This window comes from Entelurus aequoreus, linkage group LG03 (genome assembly GCF_033978785.1).
Source record: "Entelurus aequoreus isolate RoL-2023_Sb linkage group LG03, RoL_Eaeq_v1.1, whole genome shotgun sequence".
Lineage (NCBI taxonomy): Eukaryota > Metazoa > Chordata > Actinopteri > Syngnathiformes > Syngnathidae > Entelurus > Entelurus aequoreus.
In genome coordinates, this window is record NC_084733.1 from 25,343,209 (window position 1) to 25,368,514 (window position 25,306).

Below are 25,306 nucleotides of genomic sequence, written 5' to 3' on the forward strand. Positions count from 1 at the left end.
CTTTTCCAAATAAAGCTATGAAATTATATAAACATGTTGGCCTTTAAAAATGTCTCTTAAAATGTATATTTCAGGTTGTTGTTTTAAAAGATTGCCTTTTTTTGTGTGACATTTTTCATAATAATGAACAAATTAGTGAAACAATTAAAGGACTCATAAACAAGTAGATTTACACACTACAGACTCACTGACAGCTTTCATATCAGCGTGTCTGTTAGTTTATTTACTAAAGTACTAAAGTAAACACACATTAAAAAAACAATCACTGAATCTTTTTTTACATTTATTAGAAAGTTACACACAGATATACATCTACAGTAGCGCTGTCCACTGCAATGGCACACAGATGTAATCTAAACTTGGGTGAGAAAGTACCAAAACAATCTTTAATCCAGAGATTTTTCAGGGTTTTTTGTCCATGTTGTCACACAGGCCGTTTTCTAAAAAATCTGCAAATCTGTACATAAGTTGACGTACTACTATATATACACTAACCAATATGCTTTATAAGGAGAAGTCTTATTAAAAAAATCATCTTAACTCATATGCATTCTTGGAGCTTAAATGTTCCTGTGCGGCTAATTTTGCAAAAGTCTTCCATTTGGCAACCTAAACAACAAAAATGGTGTCAATTAAGACAGGAAGACTTTAACTTAATTTAAATAAAAAACAAAGTGAACAGTTAACCTTTGCTTCCCAGAAGCAGTTTGCCGTTGGTGTCAGATGGGAAGAGGTGAGGCAGGGTGGCAGTGCTAACAGGCTTTCCCAAGACCACTACAGGTCTTAGGTACTGGAGCTGCTTAATGGCCAGATCCCCGCACCCAGCCAGGGATTTATCCAGAATGGACTTTAAGTTTCTGACTGATGTGTAGTCCCCGGTGGTGCCCTGGGACTTGTGCGAGGAATGGCTACGCCTGCTGCGAGTAAGCTTGATTCCCAGCCGGTTGTTCTCTTTGACGGAACAGTGTTTGAACGTATCTCGCAGTTTGACGGTCATCGGCTTTATGTCTTTCGGGGCAGTCTCTTGGATGAACTGCAGGAATGACACCTCAAAGCCAATAGGCTTGTATGAGGTGATGTCAAAAGAGCGTGGCGGGGAGGGGGGCGGCTGAGAGTCTTTTACGCTTGATGGTTGTGCGGGGATCTCATTTTTGCGTTTAAGAGGTTCCCGGACAGGCGCCGTCAACGGAGAGTCGGCCACAATTTTACCAGCCTCTTTGTTGCTTGAAGTCGCTTGGAGGCTGTCCTCGGTGGTAAAGACTACAGAGCAAGGAGGTGAGAGATCAATAGTAAGGGGACGAAGGAGGAGTTTGGTTTTGTCCAAGGTTAACTTCTCTACTGGTTTGGGAGCGCTCGGTTGTGCAAGGACTGAGTCCCCAGCGGGACTGCCAGTGCTCGGTTCTCCGTACAACACGTCATCCGCACCCACAAGGACACTACTTCTCTCAAGAGGTGGTGGCTTCTCCACCTCCTCAGGGAATCCCAGAGGATCAGGATTAGTCACATTCTCATCCTTGACAGAGTGCAGTTTACTAGGTGCAGGCGGTCCCTCTGACTTCTCCAGCTCTGGCTCCGTGTTGAAAACCCTTTTATGGTTCTTCGCTTCTTCAACCGTCTGCCTGGCTGACTTCCTTTGAATCAGTTCCTCCAGATTCTCTACGTTGGTAAGTAAATTATTTTCTTGGGCATCTTTACGGCATATTTGGTGAATGGCTTCGTAGTGACGGAACAAGCTTCTCCCGTGCATGACGACAGAGTCACAGTTTTGAATCATGCACGGGTACCCCACAGGCAAACAGCGGTCTTGGCACATCTGTAGCGCTTCTTCAGGAGATTTGAAAACAAGACCTCTCAAAGTGCCCCTTTTAGTTCTAGATTTTGTCTTGTCCGTAGTAACCTTCTTGCACACTTTCTTGGATTTAGGTTGTTTTTTTGTTGTTGCAAGTGCTGGGTGTGCACCCGGTTCCTCTTTGACAGGTTTTGTAGGTGGGACAATAAGCTTCTTTTGGCATCCCGTAACAGACTTCTTGTGAGTGCTCTGGAGCCTTACAACCAGCGAGTCGTAGTACTGGAAGTGTCGATAAAAAGTATGTTTTTTTAGCGAATCGTTGCAGCTGAATACTTTTGTGCAACCCTCATACTTGCATTTAATCATTCCCGCCATCTGAGAGTGGGACATGCGAATGTGCCGTGCCAGGCTGCTTTTGAGGTGGTATGAGGCCTTGCAGTTGCCAAACTGACATTTGAACTGAGGTTTAGGTTCATCCGAGTTTTGGTAAGGCCTGCTTTTCTTAGTGTTCTCCTTTTTGACTACAGGATCGTGCTGTTGCGTTTCGAATTCTTGCTCCAACAAGAGCTGAGAACGTTTGTAGTGGTGCACAAGCTGCAAGTGATCCACGAGGCATTCCTGCGTGGAGAAAGCTGCCTCACAGTTTTTCGCCACACATTGAAAGGGTTTGCCTAATTTATCTAGTATGTTATCCAGATTACTTTTGGCTACCAAGCGCCTTGTTCTGAGCTGGGGTGTAGTGAAATCCTCGCTTTCTCCCTTTTCTTCTGCAGTGCCATTAACAGCCAAGGATGAAGAAGGACTACAGAAGTTTTGCTCATGTTCCAAATTCGGGACTTCTATCTTGAGCTTGCAGCTCTGTGGGGTTGTTGATTGTGCATATTCACACCTTTGTTTGTCCACTAAACTGGCACTAATATTATGTACGTGAATATAATGGGATTTTAAGTGTCGTAGTTCTCTGTGACCTCTGGAGCACAGCTGACACTTAAAGGGCTTAAAGGTTGTGCTTCTTAAACAACTCATCTTTTTGGCCTGTTCCAGCGTGCGGCCATGTACAGAAACACAGTGGCGCTGCAAGCTGTAACTCAGCCCAGTCCTGAAACCGCATTTCCCGATCTCGCACACGTAGGGCTTAGTGTTGGCAAGCGTTTCCACGACGACACTTTCCACTTTGCGAAGTGCGTTATGTTCCGCTAAGCTGGTTGCATTTTCTTTGGCTGCTTTAGAAAGCAAAACCACTGGTTGGTTTTCTACAACAGACCGGTGAAGGGATGCATCTGCTCCATAGATGGACGAATGTGGTAGACTTGGCGTGGTTAGCGAGTTAAGATCCAGCCTATAGAGCCTGATGAGAATGTCTTCAAAAAGATCATCTTTAGCCAGGCATGTTCTGTATTTTGGGGCAGCAGTCCATCCTTTGCCATCTTCCATAGGTGAGCATGTAGCTGAGAGTTGGTATTCATCTTCCTCAATGTCCGACTCCTTTTCTATCTTGATCTTTTTGGACTTTGAGTCTTGATCCTTCTCATGTTTGTGCTCCTTGTTCTCCAATTTAAGATGATCCGGGTGGGCGTGTTTGAGATGCCTTTGGACATCTCGAGCTCGGGAGAAAGTCATACCACACTTTTCAAATCCGCAGGTGAACTTGCTTCCATCAAAACACATTGCTACCAGAGTGACTACCGCTTTGGGCTCTGTGTTGTCAGATGATAGATAAGAAGTAGCGCAACTACCCAAAGATGTTTTTAAAGTATGCCCATTAACGCTCCCTTTTGTATCAACTGGCTTAACACCGGAAGCTGCTTTTTCTAAATCAGCCTCAAAAACGATCTGTTTTGCTTTCCTCTGAGCCTCAAAGTCCTGTTCGGAAAATGTAATGCCATGTGTGGATAAATGCTCAATGAATTCCCTTTTGGAAAAGTAGAATTTTTTACATTTGATGCTGGGGCATGTGAAGGCAGCATCCCTGAAATGCTGCGCCTCGTGGTGATAAAGTTGCCCCAGGTCAGAGTAAGCTAAGTAGCAGCCTGTGAGCTGACACTGGAAGTTGATCTGATAGCCGTGGACCGGTTTGTGCATCAAAAGTTCATTGGAAGATGCAAATCGGGCTGCACAATCCACCACCGCACACATATAAGGGTGCGAACCAAAGTGAATCTTTCGATGATTGCGTTGATGATACGCGGAGACAAAATGGCGACGACAGAAGACACACTTCACCCGCTTCTCTCTCATCTGATAATAATATGTCACATTTTCGTCACTTTTGTGGTCGGACTTTAGGTGAACGTATAAGTACTTGGAATGTTTAAAAACCTTAGTGCACCCGGTTCCGGGACAAAAGTACTCGTCTCGATTCTGCAGAGTGTAGTGCTGAGTGATGTAATCAAACGTGATGACCTCGTCGTCATCAACGAGTGTGTCATTGACAGTTTGGGCCTCTTGCACAACGTGCTGCAACATGTTGGAATCGTGCGTGGATTTGTAACACAAAACCAAAGATGGATCGATGGTGATCTCACCCGGTTCCATGTCGTCCTCAGTCTGCAGCTGCAGCAAGTCCTTCTTTATTGTGTTGTTTTTGGGAAGGACCGTCTGTTTTTGAACATGCTTTTTCATGTGTGGAATGAGCTCCTTTCTGCTACTGTACTGCTGCAAGCAAACGGGGCAGGGGTGTTTGTCATCCATTGCGTGTCTTTTAGAGTGGTGCATAATCCGAGTGTCAGTGAATGAACGGTTACAAATTCGACAACAGAGTTTGATTCTCCTATTGCCTTCTCCATCTGAAACTATGTAAGAAAATTCTTTTTTAACACCTCCATTTAAAATGTTTTTGTGCCCAATATTATCTAACAGTTTCTCATGTTCTCGATTGTACAATGACTCGCCCTCATCTTCGGACTCTGTCTTCAATCCAAGAAGGGAGATACAATGATACTTTATGGTTTTCCAGTCCCAGAACTCAGGGTCAAAGGGCCAGTGTGCCTTCAGTGCAAGAAGCAGTTCACAGCGCACTGAGTTGGGAATTACACCGTTCTCCTGATCGTACTTCTGATCCGGGCGCATGTACAGCTCCTGGAGGCAGCTCAAGACCTGCTGGCTAGGGCCGAGAAGGAACTCTGTGAGTTGGCAGGCACGCAACACTTCAAGATCGTTGAGCAGGAGGCCCGACATCACTTTACAGATGCTAACTCTTGCTTCCACGTCATCTTGCTTTGGAAGTCGGAGGGCTTTGACACTGAGCTCGACTGAGGCAGCGGCCCCCATTTCTTTTGCCTGAAACAAATGCAAGCAAATGCACCAAATGGTTAGTAAACCCTTTAGGTCACATTGACTTGAAATTTCTCACTCAACTCATTGCACTCTACAAAACATTCATTTTAACTTTAGGGTGTTCAGCCGAATTACCACGAAAGTTGCAGTTAGACTGACAGGACAATATTTGAGCAAGACAAACATCAAGTAAAATCAGCTTTGCAATTTTACGGACAAGACTAATCAACTGTAAATCCGTAAATCATTGACCAATTGCAGTGATATTGGTCGGTTTTCAAAGTAGTTCCCTTGGACCATGATTTGAGACGGTCCCTGGGGAAAATCAAAAAATAAATTTTTTCTTAAAACGCAGTGGTTATGTATCTGACATTAACAAACAAAATTAAACTTTTCCACAAATGCCATCTTGAGCATACCATAATAGTGACAGCCTTTTAAATTATTTTTCAACACCGCCACGGCATTTTGTTTATTTTTATTTTATTGGAGCACATCCCCTAAATGTTCCATCCATGTTAAAATACAATCGACACGAATAAACAGCATTGAGCAGTGGAAATGTGGGCTCAATTAAATCTTTAAATTGTTGAAATGAAATTTGTGGTTACTGGCTAATTTTTGACAGTGTCTAAACTAGCATGGCATGATACTGTGTACATGTAATGATGTATGCGCCAAGCAGCTGCACTGAGTTGAAACAGCAATTGCCGAATCTGCCGACGACAAGGATTATTTTGCTATTTAGTTACAAGGGCTGCAACAAGCAACTACTTTGATAGTCGTCTAGTCTTTGACTATCTTAAAAAATTAATCGACTAATCGGATCATGAAGTGTATTCAGTGGTTCTAATTTAGCCGTCAGGTTTTAAATACAGCCTGAAGATTTTTTTAAGGCATGTCGCTAACTAAAAGTTAAAGTACCAATGATTGTCACACACACACACACACGAGGTGTGGCGAAATTATTCTCTGCATTTGACCCATCACCCTTGATTACCCCCTGGGAGGTGAGAGGAGCAGTTAGCAGCAGCGGTGGCGGCGCCCGGGAATAATTTTTGGTGATTTAACCCCCAATTCCAACCCTTGATGCTGAGTGCCAATCAGGGAGGTAATGGGTCCCATTTTTATAGTCTTTGGTATGACTCGGCCGGGGTTTTGAACTCACAACCTATGGATCTCAGGGCGGACACTCTAACCACTAGGCCACTGAGTATATTAACAAGAAATAAAAAGGACTACTTAATTCTTAAAATATATATTTATACTATAACTCTGCTGCTTATTAGGTTGTTAAAAACAACTGTTTGTCTGTTTAAAAGCAAAGACAGGAAAGTGCTGATAAAAAAACAAAAAACAATTGTTTAATGTAAACAAAGGCCAGTCAATATAGTAGCAATAACAACAAAACGAACACCAAAGCTTCCTTAAAAAGAAAATATATTTTGTAATGATTATGTGTTCAGACAGAAGCTCACAGGTATATGGACAAAGTTACACTCACTGGTGAACTTCGACTAAAATGATAGTTAAAGCTATTTTTTACACAACTTTATCTCTGTGTAGCTAGCTAGCTAATAAGCCAACTATATTACAGAGGAAAGTCGGAGATCGCATCCAGAAAGATATCCGACATGCCTCTGCTTTAAATGCTCCTGTATCACAGATGTACTGCCACGAAAAACAAGATCCACTTTGCAAATTGAGCAAATTATTTTTGTCTTTGACAAGTTTAGTTCATTCTCGCTGTGAGGACGACATCGACTACAATCAGCAAATTAATTTGTCTGCGACAAATTTGATTAACAACTTTTGAAAACATGGTCAACAAATGGTTGCATCCCTACTAGAAACTGATTTTTAACAAAAACATCACTGCAATTGTCTAACACTTCTAAAACTTGGGAGGATTTCTATCATCTTCAGCACATATCTTACCTCTGTCTGAATAACACGAACAAGGTAAAGCAAATGTTGCACAGTTTTGGCAACGCCACCAAGTTGAAGGCATCGTTCAAGAAGAGACACAAGCGAAGAGTCAATCTTTCTCTGCAGTTTACTCCACAGAAGAGTCAGCTCCCTTTGGATGGAATCAATAAACACATTTCAATGATGGCTTATCGGAAGTCATCACACGCATTGTTTGGTCCAAACATAAAGGCCCGTACTGACTCACCAGGATTGGTCGAGGCTGGGCTGCTGTAGCTGCTGCGTCAGGAAGGTCGTGCACAAGATAAAAGCAGTGTTCTCCTCTCCCTCTGTCTCCAAGTTTGTTGTAATCTCAACAGCGTCCTTGCAGTTCAGCCGGGATATCTTTTAGAAGGATGAAATGTGCTATGTTTCAACATTAACAACACAACTGCCATACAATTGCAAAGACACGGTTCACTTTACAATGACATAAAAATTAAATATAGGAGTACTCAGCCAAATGCTTCAAATGCATGTCAAGTTCCCAGTATGTACCCTTTATGTAGCTAATACTTAAAAAAACAAAACAAAACAAAAAACAATAAAATAAAATAAAAAAATAAATTGACTATGACAGTGGTTCTCAAACATTTTGACAGAGTACCCCCTCAGAAAACACATAGCTCTACAAGTACCACCATATTGACCAACATTAAAACTCAGTAGCGCAGTAGGCCTAAGTATTCATTAAAAAAAAAAAAACAGCGGTTTTATTTAACAAGTATATTTCATATTTTTTGCTATTATAACATAACACACAGTTTAAACAGTAACACTGCGTTTGAATATTTAAGTTATTCTTTGATGTACCACTACATGGAGCCCGCGTAACAGCTTGAGAATCACTGGACTATGAAGTTAAATAATCATACAACCCATCATTATCCATTATTAGGATTATAAATCTGTCAAATTTTCCTTTAATTCAGAGTGTAAAATTTATATTATCTGATTCACGTAGGGTTATTGGTGGATAATATGAATGTAAGAAAACATTACTATAATATTTATTATTGTGCATTTTCTGGGGATCAAGCAATCCAGTCTTTAAAAACTAGCAACACCTCTGTTTCTAACTTTAATTGAGGGTCCTTGAATGCACCACAGTTTTGTGTAATGAGATGCACAGGTCAAACGTATACACATAGATTTATTGTATTTTCACATTTATTTTATGATTTTATCCTTGTTCCATAATGCGGGTGATTCGTGTTAAGTGTTTCACGCTAGATTCCCGCTATCCATTAAGCAATTTTGATAAGAGGGTGTAGGCAGTCTGGGACATTCTTAAATTGATTCAAGCAACCATATTGTTAATCTTTCACGGCTACATTTATTTCAGCTTGATAAGGAAATTCACTTTTTTTTGGAATTTTGCCGATCGTTCACAATCATAATTAAAGACATGACGCAGGATGTATTTAAAAAAAAAAACATTTTAACTTGTAAATAAAAGTCTGCTTACAACGGAGCCAATGGGAGGTCCTTTATTACACCCATAAAACCCAATCAATAACCATTCAAAAAGCGCCAACAATACGCCATTTACATTTTGTGACTTGAATATTAAAAGTATTAGTGATATTGTTATAAGTGCCAACGCAGACAAACTATTTATAGCGGCGCCGTGATCACAAGCTTGTTTGCCTATACTGACATCAAGAGGTAAGCTGCTTCCTTGCTTGTGGAAGTTTATTGTAGATCATAAATCATGCCTTTCACCTGGATAGTAGAAGGCATATTCCGCCAAGTTGACAGCCAATTAAAACCTGGTATGGCTTGAACGACATGAAAAGACGCTTGGTTCCACCCCACTTTTCTTTACGACGATTATAAGGCAAACTTCATTTAAACGGGACTATACCAAGATTTAATGCTGCTTTCAAAAGTACTTGAACTGATTTAGACAAAATTTAGCTGGCGGACTTCGGCTAAAATGATAGTTAAATCTGTTTTTGACACAATTTCATCTCACACTTGTTAGATAGCTGGCAAGGTACAAGCTAAACAGTCTTATCGAGTTGAGATCACATCCTACAGATGTCCGACATTCCTCCGCTTTTAAGGTTTCCGAATCACAGATATAGTGTCTTAAAATCATGTGTTTTGCAAAATGAGTAAGTTATTACAATTTTTAACAAGAATAGAAGGAAATATTCTCACACTTTACATGTTTTCACCCGCAATGTTGAAGCGAGTGGCGGTGCGGACTCACGTCCTCCGGAAAAACATGACTGATGACAGCATAGTTATGATGTTAATTTGTTGGCGACAAATTTTATTGTTGACAAATACAAACCCTGTTTCCATATGAATTGGGAAATTGTGTTAGATGTAAATATAAACGGAATACAATGATTTACAAATCATTTTCAACTCATATTCAGTTGAATGCACTACAAGGACAACATATTTGATGTTCAAACTGATAAACATTTTTTTTTTGCAAGTAATCATTAACTTTAGAATTTGATGCCAGCAACACGTGACAAAGAAGTTGGGAAAGGTGGCAATAAATACTGATAAAGTTGAGGAATGCTCATCAAACTCTTATTTGGAACATCCCAAAGGTGAACAGGCAAATTGGGAACAGGTGGGTGCCATGATTGGGTATAAAAGTAGATTCCATGAAATGCTCAGTCATTCACAAACAAGGATGGGGCGAGGGTCACCACTTTTTCAACAAATGCCTGAGCAAATTGTTGAACAGTTTAAGAAAAACCTTTCTCAACCAGCTATTGCAAGGAATTTAGGGATTTCACCATCTACGCTTCATAATATCATCAAAGGGTTCAGAGAATCTGGAGAAATCACTGCACGTAAGCAGCTAAGCCCGTGACCTTCCATCCCTCAGGCTGTACTGCATCAACAAGCGACATCTGTGTGTAAAGGATATCACCACATGGGCTCAGGAACACTTCAGAAACCCACTGTCAGTAACTACAGTTGGTTGCTACATCTTTAAGTGCACGTTAAAACTCTCCTATGCAAGGCGAACGCCGTTTATCAACAACACCCAGAAACGCCGTCGGCTTCGCTGGGCCTGAGCTCATCTAAGATGGACTGATACAAAGTGGAAAAGTGTTCCGTGGTCTGACGAGTCCACATTTCGAATTGTTTTTGTAAACTGTGGACGTCGTGTCCTCCGGACCAAAGAGGAAAAGAACCATCCGGATTGTTATAGACGCAAAGTGTAAAAGCCAGCATCTGTGATGGTATGGAGATGTATTAGTGCCCAAGACATGGGTAACTTACACATCTGTGAAGGCGCCATTAATGCTGAAAGGTACATACAGGTTTTGGAGCAACATATGTTGCCATCCAAGCAACGTTACCATGGACACCCCTGCTTATTTCAGCAAGACAATGCCAAGCTACGTGTTACATCAACGTGGCTTCATAGTAAAAGAGTGCGGGTACTAGACTGGCCTGCCTGTAGTCCAGACCTGTCTCCCATTGAAAATGTGTGGCGCATTATGAAGCCTAAAATACCACAACGGAGACCCCGGACTGTTGAACAACTTAAGCTGTACATCAAGCAAGAATGGGAAAGAATTCCACCTGAGAAGCTTCAAAAATGTGTCTCCTCAGTTCCCAAACATTTACTGAGTGTTGTTAAAAGGAAAGGCCATGTAACAAAGTGGTGAACATGCCTTTTCCCAACTACTTTGGCACGTGTTGCAGCCATGAAATTCTAAGTTAATTATTATTTGCAAAAAAAAAAAAAGTTTATCAGTTTGAACATCAAATATCTTGTCTTTGTAGCATATTCAACTGAATATGGGTTGAAAAGGATTTGCAAATCATTGTATTCCGTTTATATTTACATCTAACACAATTTCCCAACTCATATGGAAACGGGGTTTGTAGTTGCACCCCTACTGTAAATTGGTATGTGCTATAAAAGCCATCAAAATGTATGATGTGACCAATCACCTTCAAAAGTAATTGTAATTATGCTGAAAACAAGAAAACCTTCCCCTCAGTGAAACATGGTGGAGGAAATTTCAGGTTGTGAGGCAGCAAAACAACACAAAGGCGGTGCAAATACCTTTGCAAGGCACTGTACAAACCTTATTTTTCCATTTTTTTTGTGGAGACGACATTGGGTCTGTGAATAGTAAGTATACTTTCTGTTTTGTTTAGGGGAAAAAACACTAAATACTCTATCTTCAAGTACCTCCATTATGGCTTCTTCATTGGGGAGCAGTTGGCAAAGCAGAGCGACGTATGTTTGACGAAAGGTAGCATGGTTGGAGACGGTGCTGCATTCAGTGCACGCTTTGGCTAGCACCAACGCCTTGGCCACTTCGCCCATCTTCTCCAGGTGCTTCACTCGCATCTCCATGAAGCCGTCGCCCTCCAAGCTGATGTAAGCGTCGACTAAAGAAAAAATAAATAAAAGATGAGCAAACTACAACAGATGGGAAAACGTAATGCTAAAATGTTACTTGGTGTAGTTTTGATTAGGAGTGTCAAATTATTGCGTTATATTACCATTAATTTATTAAAGTCACATTTAGCATTATTCTCATTTTTAATCTCCAACATTAATGTCTCTGTATAGCGAGTTACCTCTCTTCTTGTACTTGATTGAGAGCAACAACAGTACCGCCATGCGGCAGAAAAATATGTAGCCACAGCGAAAAAGAGGTCTCACTCGGTCACAAAACTTGGCTGGTGATGATAGCGACTACCAATTATTTTTTCGATTAATCGATTAACCTGTACAGTTAATTTCTTTACATAAATTGTTTTTTAGTGTCGTGATGCAACAATGTTTTTCAAAATTGATTTCCCCAAACATACGCCTACAATTTTCTTGGATGGAGAAACTTTTAAATGCATGTTGTTTGGTTCATGGATACAAAAAAAGTGAGATTAGCTGATACCATCACATGTATTAACTAATTGTATTATGTATTTATGGTGAGAGATATTGACTAAATTATTTTTTTTAAACGACCATAACATCACCTTACTTTTGAAAGTAAACTAGTAGTGGGACTGACACCAATACATTTTATTAGAAAATATTTAAGGTCAGTAAAAGACTTTGCTTTTTAATCAAAATTCTAATCAGCAGAAAAACACTGAAGGCATTGTAAAAATATCAAGTAAATATTTTAACTTTTTCATTATTCTCTTTTATTCCATACAATTGTTTAACCAATATGAAATCAAAGTCCTCCTGTCTCTAGGGACTTATTTACAATTTTTTTAAAAACATGAACAAAAACGGATTTTGTGAAAAAACAATATCGATCTAATTACTAGTATCACTCATATACTGTACTACTCTTGGTATCAATAGCATCGACTTATGCATCGTTCCACCCTTCTCCGTGACTGCTGGCATTGGCACTTGACAGACAGCAGCGGAGCACACATACATACAGATCTTGCTGTATTAATATCCTCTCTCTCTTTTACTAATATACCTGTTCATTTATTTTATTTTCTGCTGTAACGCTGTTAAATCTACATGTCTGTTGAAGTGAACTAAGCAATTATTCTTCACTTCAACAGACGTGACGAACGCTAGCTTAGCGTTTGCACGTTTTCTTGCCGTCTGCTGCTATCTTACACGATGTGCAGCATTTTTAGCCTCTTTCTCGAGTTTCGCCGTGATATTAAACAACGCACAGTACATGACGTCGACATATCTACGTCATCGATGACGTCGACTAAGTTGGGATATGCTCCAGCCACCCTCGCAACCCCGAAAGGGACAAACGGTAGAAAGTGGATGTTTGAATGTCGTCTTGTTGGGACGGCGTGGCGAAGTTGGTAGAGTGGCCGGGCCAGCAATCGGATGGTTGCTGGGGTTCAATCCCCACCTTCTACCATCCTAGTCACGTCCGTGGTGTCCTTGGACAAGACACTTCACCCTTGCTCCTGATGGCTGCTGGTTAGCGCCTTGCATGTCAGCTCCCGCCATCAGTGTGTGAATGGGTGAATGTGGAAATACTGTCAAAGCGCTTTGAGTACCTTGAAGGTAGAAAAGCGCTATACAAGTATAACCCATTTATCATTATTTATTTATCATTTAGCATACAGAAGACAAAAGTTTTTTTTTCCTTTTTGGAGTAACATGCATCCCATTTATTAGACACGCTTGGGAGAAATTACTTTACTTCAAGGTGTGTTTTGACCCACAATAATCTGACTTTATATTATTCGAAATCATCTGCACTTCAGTATAGCGATATATGGCATGTAAGATGATGTATGTGTACATTGTATACAAAAATCGGAGCACACTTGCAGGGAGGAAAATGCTTGAATCGCTTGTGCTACTAATTAATCTGTTCCCTCTCTTAAGGCCCAAGCTGTTTACATGCTTCTTTTTTTTTATTTCTCTTTGCTATTTGGGCTTATTGGACCCTAATTAGAATAAAAACTAAGAATCATCTTTTGATATGATGTACTTAGTCCATAAGTAACAAACGTGTACTTCATGTTTAGTGACATGCTAATTCTTATTTTTACACTTTTTTCTCCAAATTCCATTGTATCTTATACTCTTCTGACACCACCAGATGGCAGTATAAGTGTCCACATAAGCGGCCATAAGACCCCAATTCAGTAGTGTACACAATTTTGGAAATAAGAGCTAAAAGGTGCTGTCCACGCATGTGGCCACTAAGCCTTTATAGAGGGTATACCAGTATTGGTAGCATCATTTCAACTCTGTTTAAAAATAATAAAAAATACATACAAGATTTATTAAAATATCATAAAAAGTTGAGAGCTTTTCTCAACATCTTTAAAAAAGAAGATTAATTAAGATTAATTAATTACAAATCATGATTCAATTAAATCGCCTAACAGAACTAGTTTTGATCAATGCTTTGGTGAGAAAAACGTACCTTCTTGTTGTATAGTAGGTTGGCCGTTGAGGAGGGCGGAGAGGACGGCATTGCTCCACGCACCCCCCTCCCCGGTGATCTGGAGCAAAGCCTGGAGGTCCGTGCTCCCGTACTTTATTAACATATCATGCGCAATCTGAAAGGAAACAAATTGGAGAGATGACTTTTTAACCCACAATTTACATTGAGTGAAGTTTGAGAGCACTCAAGGTGTCAATCAATTTGACCGTGTGTGCCATACACATTTGACACCACACCTCAAATATATACTGACGAGTTATCCTTTTAGTTTTTGCTTTTTCTGAAGGGTAAATTATTTTTTATTGCACTTGGTTTGAAGTTCTACTGTTTTAGGTCAATTTAAATGATAGAGATTGTGTATATGTAGAGTATAATAATCGTGACACCAAATATTTATTATAAAAAAGTGCAAGTATTATCTTTAGTGGTGTAAATATAAATATAAATAACAGCCTCCTTGATATTAAACACCTTAAACCTAATAAAAGGTATTGTGGTTACTGCAGTGTAATGCTGTATGCTCAAAATCGTTGTATGGTACATTTTCCCTTTGGCCCTTGAAGGCACAGAGTTTGGGCAACCTTGGTCTAAACTGACTCACTTCAACTTTGCGACAAACCTTTTACTTGTACAAGAAAAGACGTGTTGGTGGCGTAAAACATCCAGCAGGGGTCTTAAAATGAGAACTTTCAAATGTATGCTGATGATGGGATTATTTTTATTCCTGCTTTGTATAAGCATACAGTAAGCATCATTCAGCTTATATTTGGCTTAACTAATATAGAGCATGTGCTCCTTAAATCCTGTCTACTATGAATAATAAGAAACTGTCTCTATAATGTTCATAAGAAAACTACAGTGGTCCATTGCGTCTCTGGAGGATGTTGAACTTTACATCGTAGAGTTCAAATACCTCAGTGTCACATTACACTCATATTTTTTAAAAAAATGCATCAAACTTCCTGTAAACGAAATCAAATGTAATCCACATAATTTTAGACCAGAGCACATATGACAGTACATTTTCCTAAAATGTTTCTACACTCATTGATACTTTTACACACATTACTGCATCACAACCTGGTCATCCCCCAGAAGCACGACATCTAAGCCAAAAGGAACTTTATTCAAAAATCTAAAACTTTGGTCATTCCATCAGTGCATTATATTTTGGAAAAATATGACATCTCTTTTAAAAATGTAATTTATTTTGAAAATACCTGTTTAATTAACAAAGTTCTTCCAAATTCTAGCCCCAGTCCACACTATTTTGGGGAAGTATTTTTAGTGTTTTTAATAGAAAATGTTATAAAATTATGAAAACTGAATAGTATCAAAGTGGCCCCAAGCATATTTTCCTTTTTCTGTATGTGGCCCTTTGTAGGAAAAATTTGGACACCCCTGCCCTAGAATCTTCAAATAACAGGCTAACTCCTGGGAATAAAATTGCGTCTTCTTACCTGAACCGACTGGTGGAACTGCATCCAGGCTTCACACGGGATTTCATTATCTGGAACTGACAGAAATAACTCAAAGCAGCTCCTGCGTGAAAAACAAGAAAACACTTAGGTAAAACATCATAATGAGGACTCGTAACATATGCTTGATCAACAACAACAGGGCCTTCCAAATATTAACTTTTTTTTTTTCCAATACAGCTGCCAATATATCAGTGATCCAATGAGGATCCAGCAGTGGTTTACTTCGCCTTTATGGTGTCATAGAAAACTGGAGTACAGTTTTCAATTTTTTATAAGTGAAGTTTGATTGGACTTTGGATGTGTTTTGATTTGAGTACAGTATATCCCTTCCTACGCTGGGTCGTTGACTAGATACTGTTTCCTTCTTGTGAAGAGTGAAGATAGACGACAACCACTACATCAACATCTTTGTCTACACTGGAACTAATCATTTAGAATAATCAGTTTTCTCTTAATATATATTTTACTTATAAACCAGAGGAAAATACCTTTGTGAAGATGGGACTGCAACTTCTGAACAAGTCGTGGCCGAGGACGCTATTATTATTATTATTATTTGTAACGCTATTTGGCTGTTCGGGACACGAGGTAGCTATCATGTAAATGTAAATAAAACTATTAAATAACTATTGTAAGTAAACAACATACTGGTGTTAATTAGTATGGTCATGTTCAAAGTTTATCAACGTTTGTAAATATACCGTGCCTGAAAGATGATTGACTGAGAGAAAGAATGTGTAGGAATTGAACCTGTTAGCAGAAGATTGGCAATAAAAGTTAAAAACAATGCCGTACTTTGTGACTTCTGGACGCAACACAAAAGGGTTGAAAAACTACACATTCAGTAATTACTTTTTAGAGCGCACCGAGATATTAAGTACACAATATCAGTTTTCATGCAAATGTGTACACTGTTTTTTTTTTTTTTAAAGTAATTTGTACATTCAAACCACAAAGTCTGCTCGCCTGTGTTCAGGTACCCTCTTTGGCAAAAACTGACCAATCAAAGCTCTGAGTTTGGCGTCGCCAGCGATGCAAACCTAGGATTTTCAGGAGGTGCACGTAAACCTTGCGAAGGTACTAAAATTTTGAAACTGCCGATAACAGATCTTTATGATCTAATATCAATCATCAAATCAAAATATCGATACTTTTGATACTTCGGTACAGGGTTATCCAACCAAGTGTCGCATACTGAAAAGTCAAAGTATGCGGGGGCCATATTGATGTTTTTTAATTTAAATTTTATTTAACAGATATTTTGTCAGCTTTATATATTTTTGGGCACTCTGTATTTCAATTATTAGAACAATTTTCCCCTACATTTTTACTAATGTAAAAATGAGGGGGTGCATTTTGATATTTTTTATTTTAAAAAAATGCTAAAAACAGATGTGTTATAGGTGACTAAGTGTATTATTTTTATTAGTTTAAAAATGTCAGCTTTTTTTTCATTACATTACAATGCTTCCTTTTTCTTCTTCTTACATTTTTACTGGGTTTTTAAATTTTTTTTTTATATAGATATCCATCCATCTAATTTCTATTTTATTTTAAGATTGTAGCAGACACATAAGGCATATTTGCACCAAGTATTGGTATTGGATCAGTATCGCTGATACCAGCCTAAATTGTATTTGGTTTCGGATCAGAAAGACAATCAGTGGTATCGCAAATCACTACTGAGCTACTAATGCTGCTGTTCCCAAGTGCCAAAAGTCACTTGGGAACAGGCACCTCCTTTTAGAAGGCACACATGCCCACTATGCTCGAATATGAAACGTCTCTCACTGCATAATCTCTAGATGTATGTATGTATGTATGTATGTATGTATGTATATATATATATATATATATATATATATATATATATATATATATATATATATATATATATATATATATATATATATATATATATATATATATTTATTTTTTTTAAGTTACGCATTAATCATTGTCCCTGGTATAAATTACATTTATGAAATAGTAATTCCTTTAGTAAATCAATTACTTTTTTTATAAAGTACAACTATAATTACTTTTTAAAAGTAATTTTCTACCGCCAAGATATGAGTGAAAGAAAAAGCCTGTGTTTATCTACTTGACTTACTGAAACTATAGTCTTCTCAATGTTTTACTTGGTTATCCATTATCCATTATTATACAATGCATAATACTACATTTTATTCACAGAAGTATTTCATTCAAGTCAGAGGTTTTAAGGTTTCACTATTAATCTCAATGTGTTACATTTTTGTTAAAAGTATTTTATTCATTGAAGAAGTATTGCTTCCAAGAGGAAGCTCTTAATTTAGTTATTTGGAAATTATTCCATAAAAAGCACAATTTATATCTGGTCTGAAAAGAATAACATTATTCAAATTAGAACTTTGCTAAGAGTAAGATAAAAAGATGGCATCTTAGCCATTTCAAATGACTAGTTTTTGATCAAATAGAAGAAACTTGTTTTGAATTATCTCCATCATTAGTATTCAATGGGTTCTTTAAAAAGTAGAGAAAAAAAGCGTGAATCAAATTTTTTGATAAAAAGAAATAATCCGATTTTATTTTTTAGGCCATATCGCCCAGGCCTTACCAAACTAAAAATCACATTCACATCCAAATCGTGATTTTTTATTTATTCTGATTATAAATCGATTCATAATTGTCAAAAATGTATAAAAAAATATAAACAATTATCTTTTAAGAATCAATTTTCAAAAAAACATGTTTTTAAGGCCATCACTGCACATACTCACTGTGTGTGTACATCAGCAGCCAAGACGAGCATGTAACCTGTATTTTAGTTAGTATTTTAGCTCATTTTAATCATTTAAACTTACAATTTCAAGTGAGCGACTTATTAAGAACATCTCTGTCTTTGTAAAAGCCTCAGTGTTTCCACACACTGGGCTGCAACAGTGGCTTGTTCCTTTCTCATTTGCATGCTTCTCTTCCGGTATCCGCCATTCTTATTTTTAAGGGGCGTGGCAATGACGTGACAAACTGGCGACTGATTTGCATAACGTTTAACGCCTTAATTTATTTGAAAGTTCTAAATAACTTATATAAAGTCTGCCATTCTTAAAGGGGATGTTTGCAACATTTACACAGATGCCGAGAGGGCGCCAACTTTCCAAAATAATTTACACAGTATATCCCGTCCTCTTACGAATTCTCGTACATAATGACGTAATTATGTATGCATGTAATACATGCACGCGCATTAACTTTGCGGTGTTGTTAGCTAATAATAGCAATTTAGATAGCTAGCGTTTGATGTCCATGAATGTATATTCTATCATAACAACATGACTGCAAATTGTTCGCCGCTTCCCTTGGGACTGTTTTTGTGTTTCCGCACAAGCTCCCTGTGCGTATGTGTTGACGAGACCGGGTGAGTGATTGCCGTAAATACCAATAATTTTATCTGGGCAAGTAAAAATGTCTCATTCCATTAACTTTGTAATTGTGAAAAATATAGACAATTGTCAAACAAATACATAAGATGTGAGCAAGTTGCAAACAGCACCTTTAAAGCCAAATGTTTTTTTTTAGTATCGATAAAATCGATTTATTATAATAAAGTATCAAAGAGGGCTGCAGCTATGAAGAGCATATGGTGCTTTACTCCCTCTGCAGGATCACCCTTGATGCCTTTTTAAGTGTGTTGCTGTGAAGTAATTTCCACTTTGCACAGTTTATAAACAGAGCACTGTGTTTCGACACTGGACTATGAACTGATTTTCCCTCAAATGGCTCTTTTCGTGCAGTAACATGTAGTTGTGTTTTGATCATGGTTTTTTGTTGCCAATTCCGAAACCAATCATCCGTTAGTGAGATTAGTCGATACAATCACATATATTAACTGTAAATTGTATGATGAGTGCTGTTAACTTAAGTTATTTTCTTCCCACTCCCTTTCAGGCAAAACTGGACAATCATGCATTACATACTATACATTACTTTTTGCACTATATTAATTTATATTATTATTTGTTGTCAACTTTGTACTTTTTTATGTCAATGCCTGAAATAAATAAATAAATGAAATTAAATGAACTTGAGGTGGGAATCTTTGGGAAGCTCACGATTCGATTACTATTCAGGAGTTACGATTTGATTAAAAATTTATTATTGCTGCATCTTTAATTTATGTATATTGATGCAGTCGTACATTTATTTTTCAATTTACTAAATAAGCGTTTATCACTTGCAATTTTAAAAAAAATAATTTGGAATAAGAAAGTTAAATTAATTCCCACATTTATTAAATTAATGAAAATGTATACATAGCTGGACCATAAATGCCCGGAAGTAAAGAAGATGGTCAGATCTCTCGGTGAGGTGGCTCGCTGACTTTAATTACAATAAATAAAATGATTATCGACGTTTACTAATCCATTCTATAATCGTTAATGTCCGAATTGAGATGCATCTAAAAAAGTATTATTTCCCCCACTTCTACTGTTAACTATATGATCTGACAAAACAACCATCAAATCACATTAGTTTTTGGGACATAGACTAGTACGGCGTCATACTACAAGTTTGGGTATTAGTTTAATACTGTGTAGTTACGGGGGCAGTACTGGCCATACTAATACTGGCATCTATACTTTCACTTTAAAATACAATTATTCTGTTTCGGAATTTTTAACCAAATAATAATACTAACTTTAAGTCCTTTGTAATTTTACAAATGTTGTTTATATAAAGATTGAACCATTTTGGTCCTAGTATTGATATTTGAGGTACGCTGCAAGATATTTCCAGCACTGTACAAGTTTGTTCTCCTATCTTCATGTATTGCTTCCTGTTGGTTAAGCTTCTAGGGCTGGGCGGTATACCGGTATTATAGTTTATACTGGTATATTTTAGAAAGCGGTATATATTTGAGACAATACACCATACCGGTATCTTTTGATGTGCCTTTGTTACGGCTGTTTACTCTTCTCTGTGCCTGATGGGTGAAGCACAGGGCATCCTCTTTGGCTCACCCCCGCCTCTTTCATGTTTATGGAGGCTTCTCTGATGCGCTGCGCATCAAACCATTTTTTTATATAAATATGGCGGTGCAGTGCCGACTTCTCAACTCTGCTGATGCTTGCCAGTTGTGGATGTGATAACTTGACAGCCTCTAATCCTATAGTTTAGCCTCTTGTGTTGAAACAATAACTGACCCATTCCCATGTGTGCTTTATTTTACATGAAACTCAGTATGTTTTGTATTTCTTTTATTTAATTTGCATTGTTGTTTACTCAGTATGTTATTAAAATTTTGAACTAAACCCTAGTTTCTTAGGTTTTAGTACCAATGCTTTAAAACTGGCATGTTAAAAACAATATTAAAAAATAGTCAAATTAATCCAGTGTTAAAGTTCAGTGTTAAAGTATTGAGTTTGCTTGAAACTCAGTACTTTGTTACTGTGTGCTTTCTTATTTCATATAATTTGGTTTGTTGTTTACTCAGTCTGTAAATTTTAGCAGAGAAGCTGTAAAACTGTCATGTTACAAATAAAGAAAAAAACTGATATTTATCACGATCGAATGATATGAAAAAAATAATTGTCTTTTTTTTTTTTGCCATATCGCCCAGCCCTCCTGTTAAAGGGAAACTGCACTTTTTGGGGGAATTTTGCCAATCCTTCACAATCATTATGAGAGAAAAGAAGACAAAAGTAGTTCTTTCCCCGCTTTCTAACATGTGAAAATCGGCTCGTTCTAAGGCTAGCAATGCGACTAATGGGAGTATTCTACCTCTAAATTACTTAAAAATGCATTCAAAAACCGTCAACAATACTTCATTTACGTTCCATAACCCGTATAATAACCAAACTGTAGCGACATTGTTACTGTAAGAGCGAACACTCAAGAACTATTTTTCTAGCGTAGTAATACATCGCCATGCTATGGTATTAGCCATAAAAGCTAACTACAGCAAGAAATAAGCTATCTTCTAGGTCCCCACATATGTGGTCCCCTCCAAGATTTCTCATTGTAGCCCATTGGGTTGAGTTTTGCCTTGCCCTGATGTGGGATCTGAGTTGAGGATGTCGTTGTGGCTTGTGCAGCCCTTTGAGACACTTGTGATTTAGGGCTATATAAATAAACTTTGATTGATTGATCATCTTTAAAATCCTAAAAAAAAGATGTGTGTTCTTGTCTCTCATAATGATGGTGAACGATAGGCAAAATTCCAAAAAAGTGCAGTTCCCCTTTACGCCTGTGCAGTATCAAAATGAGTAAAACATAAATATGGTGTTTTTTATTATTTTTGTTGCAATCACATGCTTTTTTATTTACAAGGAACGCCTAAACATTGATAAAGTCATTAAATCACAAGTTCATTCAATATTATTAGAAGAAAAAATGCCTCAAAACAAAAGTTGCCACAACTTTCTGAAAAACCTGCCGCAAACTCAGGCATTTTTAGGGTGCCACGATCACAAACTAAGCCCGCAAAATTCTGGTGGGACTGGATGATATGCCCGAATACGACCTCAGCAAGAAAGTAAACATGTCCCCAATCAAACACTTGTACTCACAGTGCTAGTCGCTTCAAAACAAGTGTCACTTTGTCCGACTCCACCGTGAGGTGAGAGCGGGCCGCCGCAAAGCAGTTTATCGAAAGGCAGTAGACTTCCAGAAGAGGAAGTCCATGGTCTATGGAGTTCCTGGTGCCAGCATAATGCATCAGTGCCTGGAAACACACACAAGATCAGAGTTAAGTTAAAGTACCAATGATTGTCACACACACACGAGGTGTGGTGAAATTTGTCCTCTGCATTTGACCCATCCCTCTGTTCACCCCCTGGGAGGTGAAAATGATTCCCCCGGGAATCATTTTTGGTGATTTAACCCCCAATTCCAACCCTTGATGCTGAGTGCCAGGCATGGAGATAATGGGTCCCATTTTTATAGTCTTTGGTAGGACTCGGCCGGGGTTTGAACTCACAACCTACCGATCTCAGGGAGGACACTCTAACCTCTAGGCCACTGAGTAGAGCTTACTGTCTTTAAAATTAGGATCAGGTGGGACGAACAAGGCCTTTCCACTTGGGGGATGGACGGGCGGGGAGGGCTTCACCTGAGTGATCCCACCTGACACCATCTGGTTTGGGGGTGCTACTGATTGGGCCTGGAGGGACTACTTGACAGGTCGAAGGATTGTTATGAACATGACTAACTAAGTAGGGACACATTTAATGCATACATTCATCCATGCATCCATTTTCTACCGCTTGTCCCTTTCGGGGTGGCGGGGGGTGCTGGAGCCTATCTCAGCTGCATTCGGGCGGAAGGCGGGGTACACCCTGGACAAGTCGCCACCTCATCGCAGGGCCAACACAGATAGACCGACAACATTCACACTCACATTCACACACTAGGACCAATTTAGTGTTGCCAATCAAACTATCCCCAGGTGCATGTCTTTGGAGGTGGGAGGAAGCCGGAGTACCCGGAGGTACGGGGAGAACATGCAAACTCCACACAGAAAGATCCCGAGCGCAGGATCGAACCCAGGACCTTCGTATTGTGAGGCAGACGCACTAACCCTTCTTCCACGGCTAACAATTTCCACATCATCAGTGCATATTGATATAAATTAGGGCTGCAACAACTAATCGATTATAAAAATAGTTGGTGATTCATTTAGTCATCGATTCGTTGGATCTATGCTATGCGCATGCGCAGAGGTTATGTTTTTTTTTTAACCTTTATTTATAAACTGCAACATTTACAAACAGCTGAAAAACAATACTCAAAATAATAGGGGTGTAACAGTACATGTATTTGTATTGACCCGTTTCGGTACGGGGGTTTCTTTTCGGTGCGGAAGTGTACTGAACGAGTTTCCACACGGACATATTAAGTAGCGTACTGCACGTTGTGTAAACAATACTCAAAATGCCGGACATTTGAGGCATTTAAGAAACTCCGCCCTGACAGCTCCGCAAAAGAGGACATGTCCGGTGAAATGAGGACGTATGGTCAGTCTATCCTAGCCCGTTAGCTGCTAGCGTGCTAGCAAAAGAGGACTAGCAGCGATCGGTTTCACCGGACGTGAAACCGGGCTAGGTCCTGACCATACGTCCTCGTTCCACCGGACATGTCCTCTTTTGCGGGGCTGTCGGGCGGTGTTTCTTAAATGCCTCAAATGTCCGGCATTTTGAGTTAGGGTTGCGTGTATTTTCAATGTACGTTCAGGGTTAAGAAGGTTAAAAACACAACAAATTGTGCGTGCAGCAGCATTCGTGAGGGAGGGGCAGAGACAGAGAGAGCGAGAGAGTTGTGATAAACACGCATGCGTCGTCAGGCTCTGCTTTTTATCGATACAATTATCAGATTTATTTTTTTATTATCTATAGCAGGGGTGTCAAAAGTGTGCATTTTTGTAACATTTTCCTTGTTTTATTTGGCAAGTTGAAAGAACATGGCGCCAGCATGCTGTTTTTTTCCAATAAAATACTGGAAAGGATAGAAATGTAGTTTGTCTCTTTTATCCGATTATTAATCAATTAATCGAAGTAATAATCAACAGATTAATCGATTATCAAATGAATCGTTAGTTGCAGCCCTAATATAAATATACAGACTTTATAATGTATGTCACCGTCATTTCCCCCGCCGAGCTCATTATTAGTACCAAGCATCCCATAACGCCTCCTCTAGTGCCAGACACCTTTGCAGGTTGGGTTGTCCACAGAGACCCTTGATTAAATCCCTTCAGTCTATTTACAGCACACTTATAAAGAGGGGACTTTCACAAAAAAGAAGAAGAGCCATGTTGGTATACTAATTACAAGCAGACTAATTAGGAATGATAACTTCAGTTATGGAGCACACATAAATCAGGTTTATCATAATATTAACAATACAATGAACGGTTTGTGTTATGGTTCAACATAATCCACTCATAATAATAGGATGCTTATGCATTTCCTAGCATGTTGATTAGGCTAGCTAAACCGTTTGGATAAACACCCCCAACGTCACCGCGCCCATCGATATTAACAACCATTACCAAATACTGCACAAAATGCTGTTATTGGTGAGTAACAAACCCTTTTATTTTATACCATTCGGGTGAAAATAATGAACTTCATAGCTGGCGAATATCACCCGTTTTTTAAGGGACTGTACTATTAGAATTTACCATTCGGTTGCCGGGGAGGGGGAAAAAAACTCCAATACATATTTATGCTTAAATACGCTTTTACAATTGAAGCCCATCCGTCGAAAAATGATGCCGCCGCCTCAAGAGGGCAAAAACAACCCCAGCCGAGCGGAGCTAACAGTTATGCTAATAGTAGCTCCAATGCTGCACGGGATCGTTACCTGGCAGAAGTTGTCGCAGTACTCGGATGACGACGCCACGGATACTTCTCGTTGCCTGAGCACGTCTTCGAAGGCCTTCAGTGTGGCCAGTAGAGTTTCCATCGCAACCAGTGTGTCCTCGGCCGTGTCCAGGCCCCGTTCAACCCATTCGTGCTCTGGCTCGACACTGCTCTCCGCCATCTTCCCTCTCCTGCACAGCGCGTAGGCAGTGCAGACTGACGCCGCCTTCAAGTGTTGTCGGAATATTTGGAAATCACATCGACGCTATTAACGGAACTGGCAAAATTAAATAACTTTAAGCGACTTGTTTGAATGTGAAAAAACGTATGCTTAATATGTAGATACAGTTGGAGGATTAGCACTGTTGTTTCCTCTGGGCATGTCATTATTCACGACGAAAACAATTTTATCCTACGCTCTTTGAAGTAGGAGTGTCACAAAGACGTAAACGGTTATTTGTTGCGTCATTTGACCGCTTGACTATGGCATTCGACAACAAATTAATCACACGTTTGAATTAAATTCGACACATTATAGAAGTTATCTATGGT

General features: G+C 38.9%; 1 protein-coding gene across 1 annotated transcript; it reads right to left on the minus strand.

The window, feature by feature from the left end:
• Positions 1-254: 254 nt before the first annotated feature.
• Positions 255-25,193, minus strand: rlf (RLF zinc finger). Its single transcript, XM_062041533.1, has 8 exons — positions 24,756-25,193; positions 21,962-22,116; positions 15,390-15,471; positions 13,909-14,044; positions 11,217-11,419; positions 7,242-7,378; positions 7,004-7,145; positions 255-5,068 (listed from the first exon to the last, which is right to left on the minus strand). Exons 1-8 carry the CDS (start codon positions 24,933-24,935, stop codon positions 683-685), a joined length of 5,421 nt encoding a protein of 1,806 aa, XP_061897517.1. The 5' UTR covers positions 24,936-25,193; the 3' UTR covers positions 255-682.
• Positions 25,194-25,306: the final 113 nt, after the last annotated feature.

Coding starts and splice junctions, on each gene's coding strand:
- rlf (XM_062041533.1), bottom strand. CDS start 24,935: ATGGCGGAGAGCAGTGTCGAGCCAGAGCACGAATGGGTTGAACGGGGC. Junction 15,472..21,961: donor GTTTTGAAGCGACTAGCACT/GTGAGTACAAGT, acceptor TTTTTCACGCAG/GAGCTGCTTTGAGTTATTTC. Junction 11,420..13,908: donor ACCTACTATACAACAAGAAG/GTACGTTTTTCT, acceptor TTTTTTCTTTAG/TCGACGCTTACATCAGCTTG.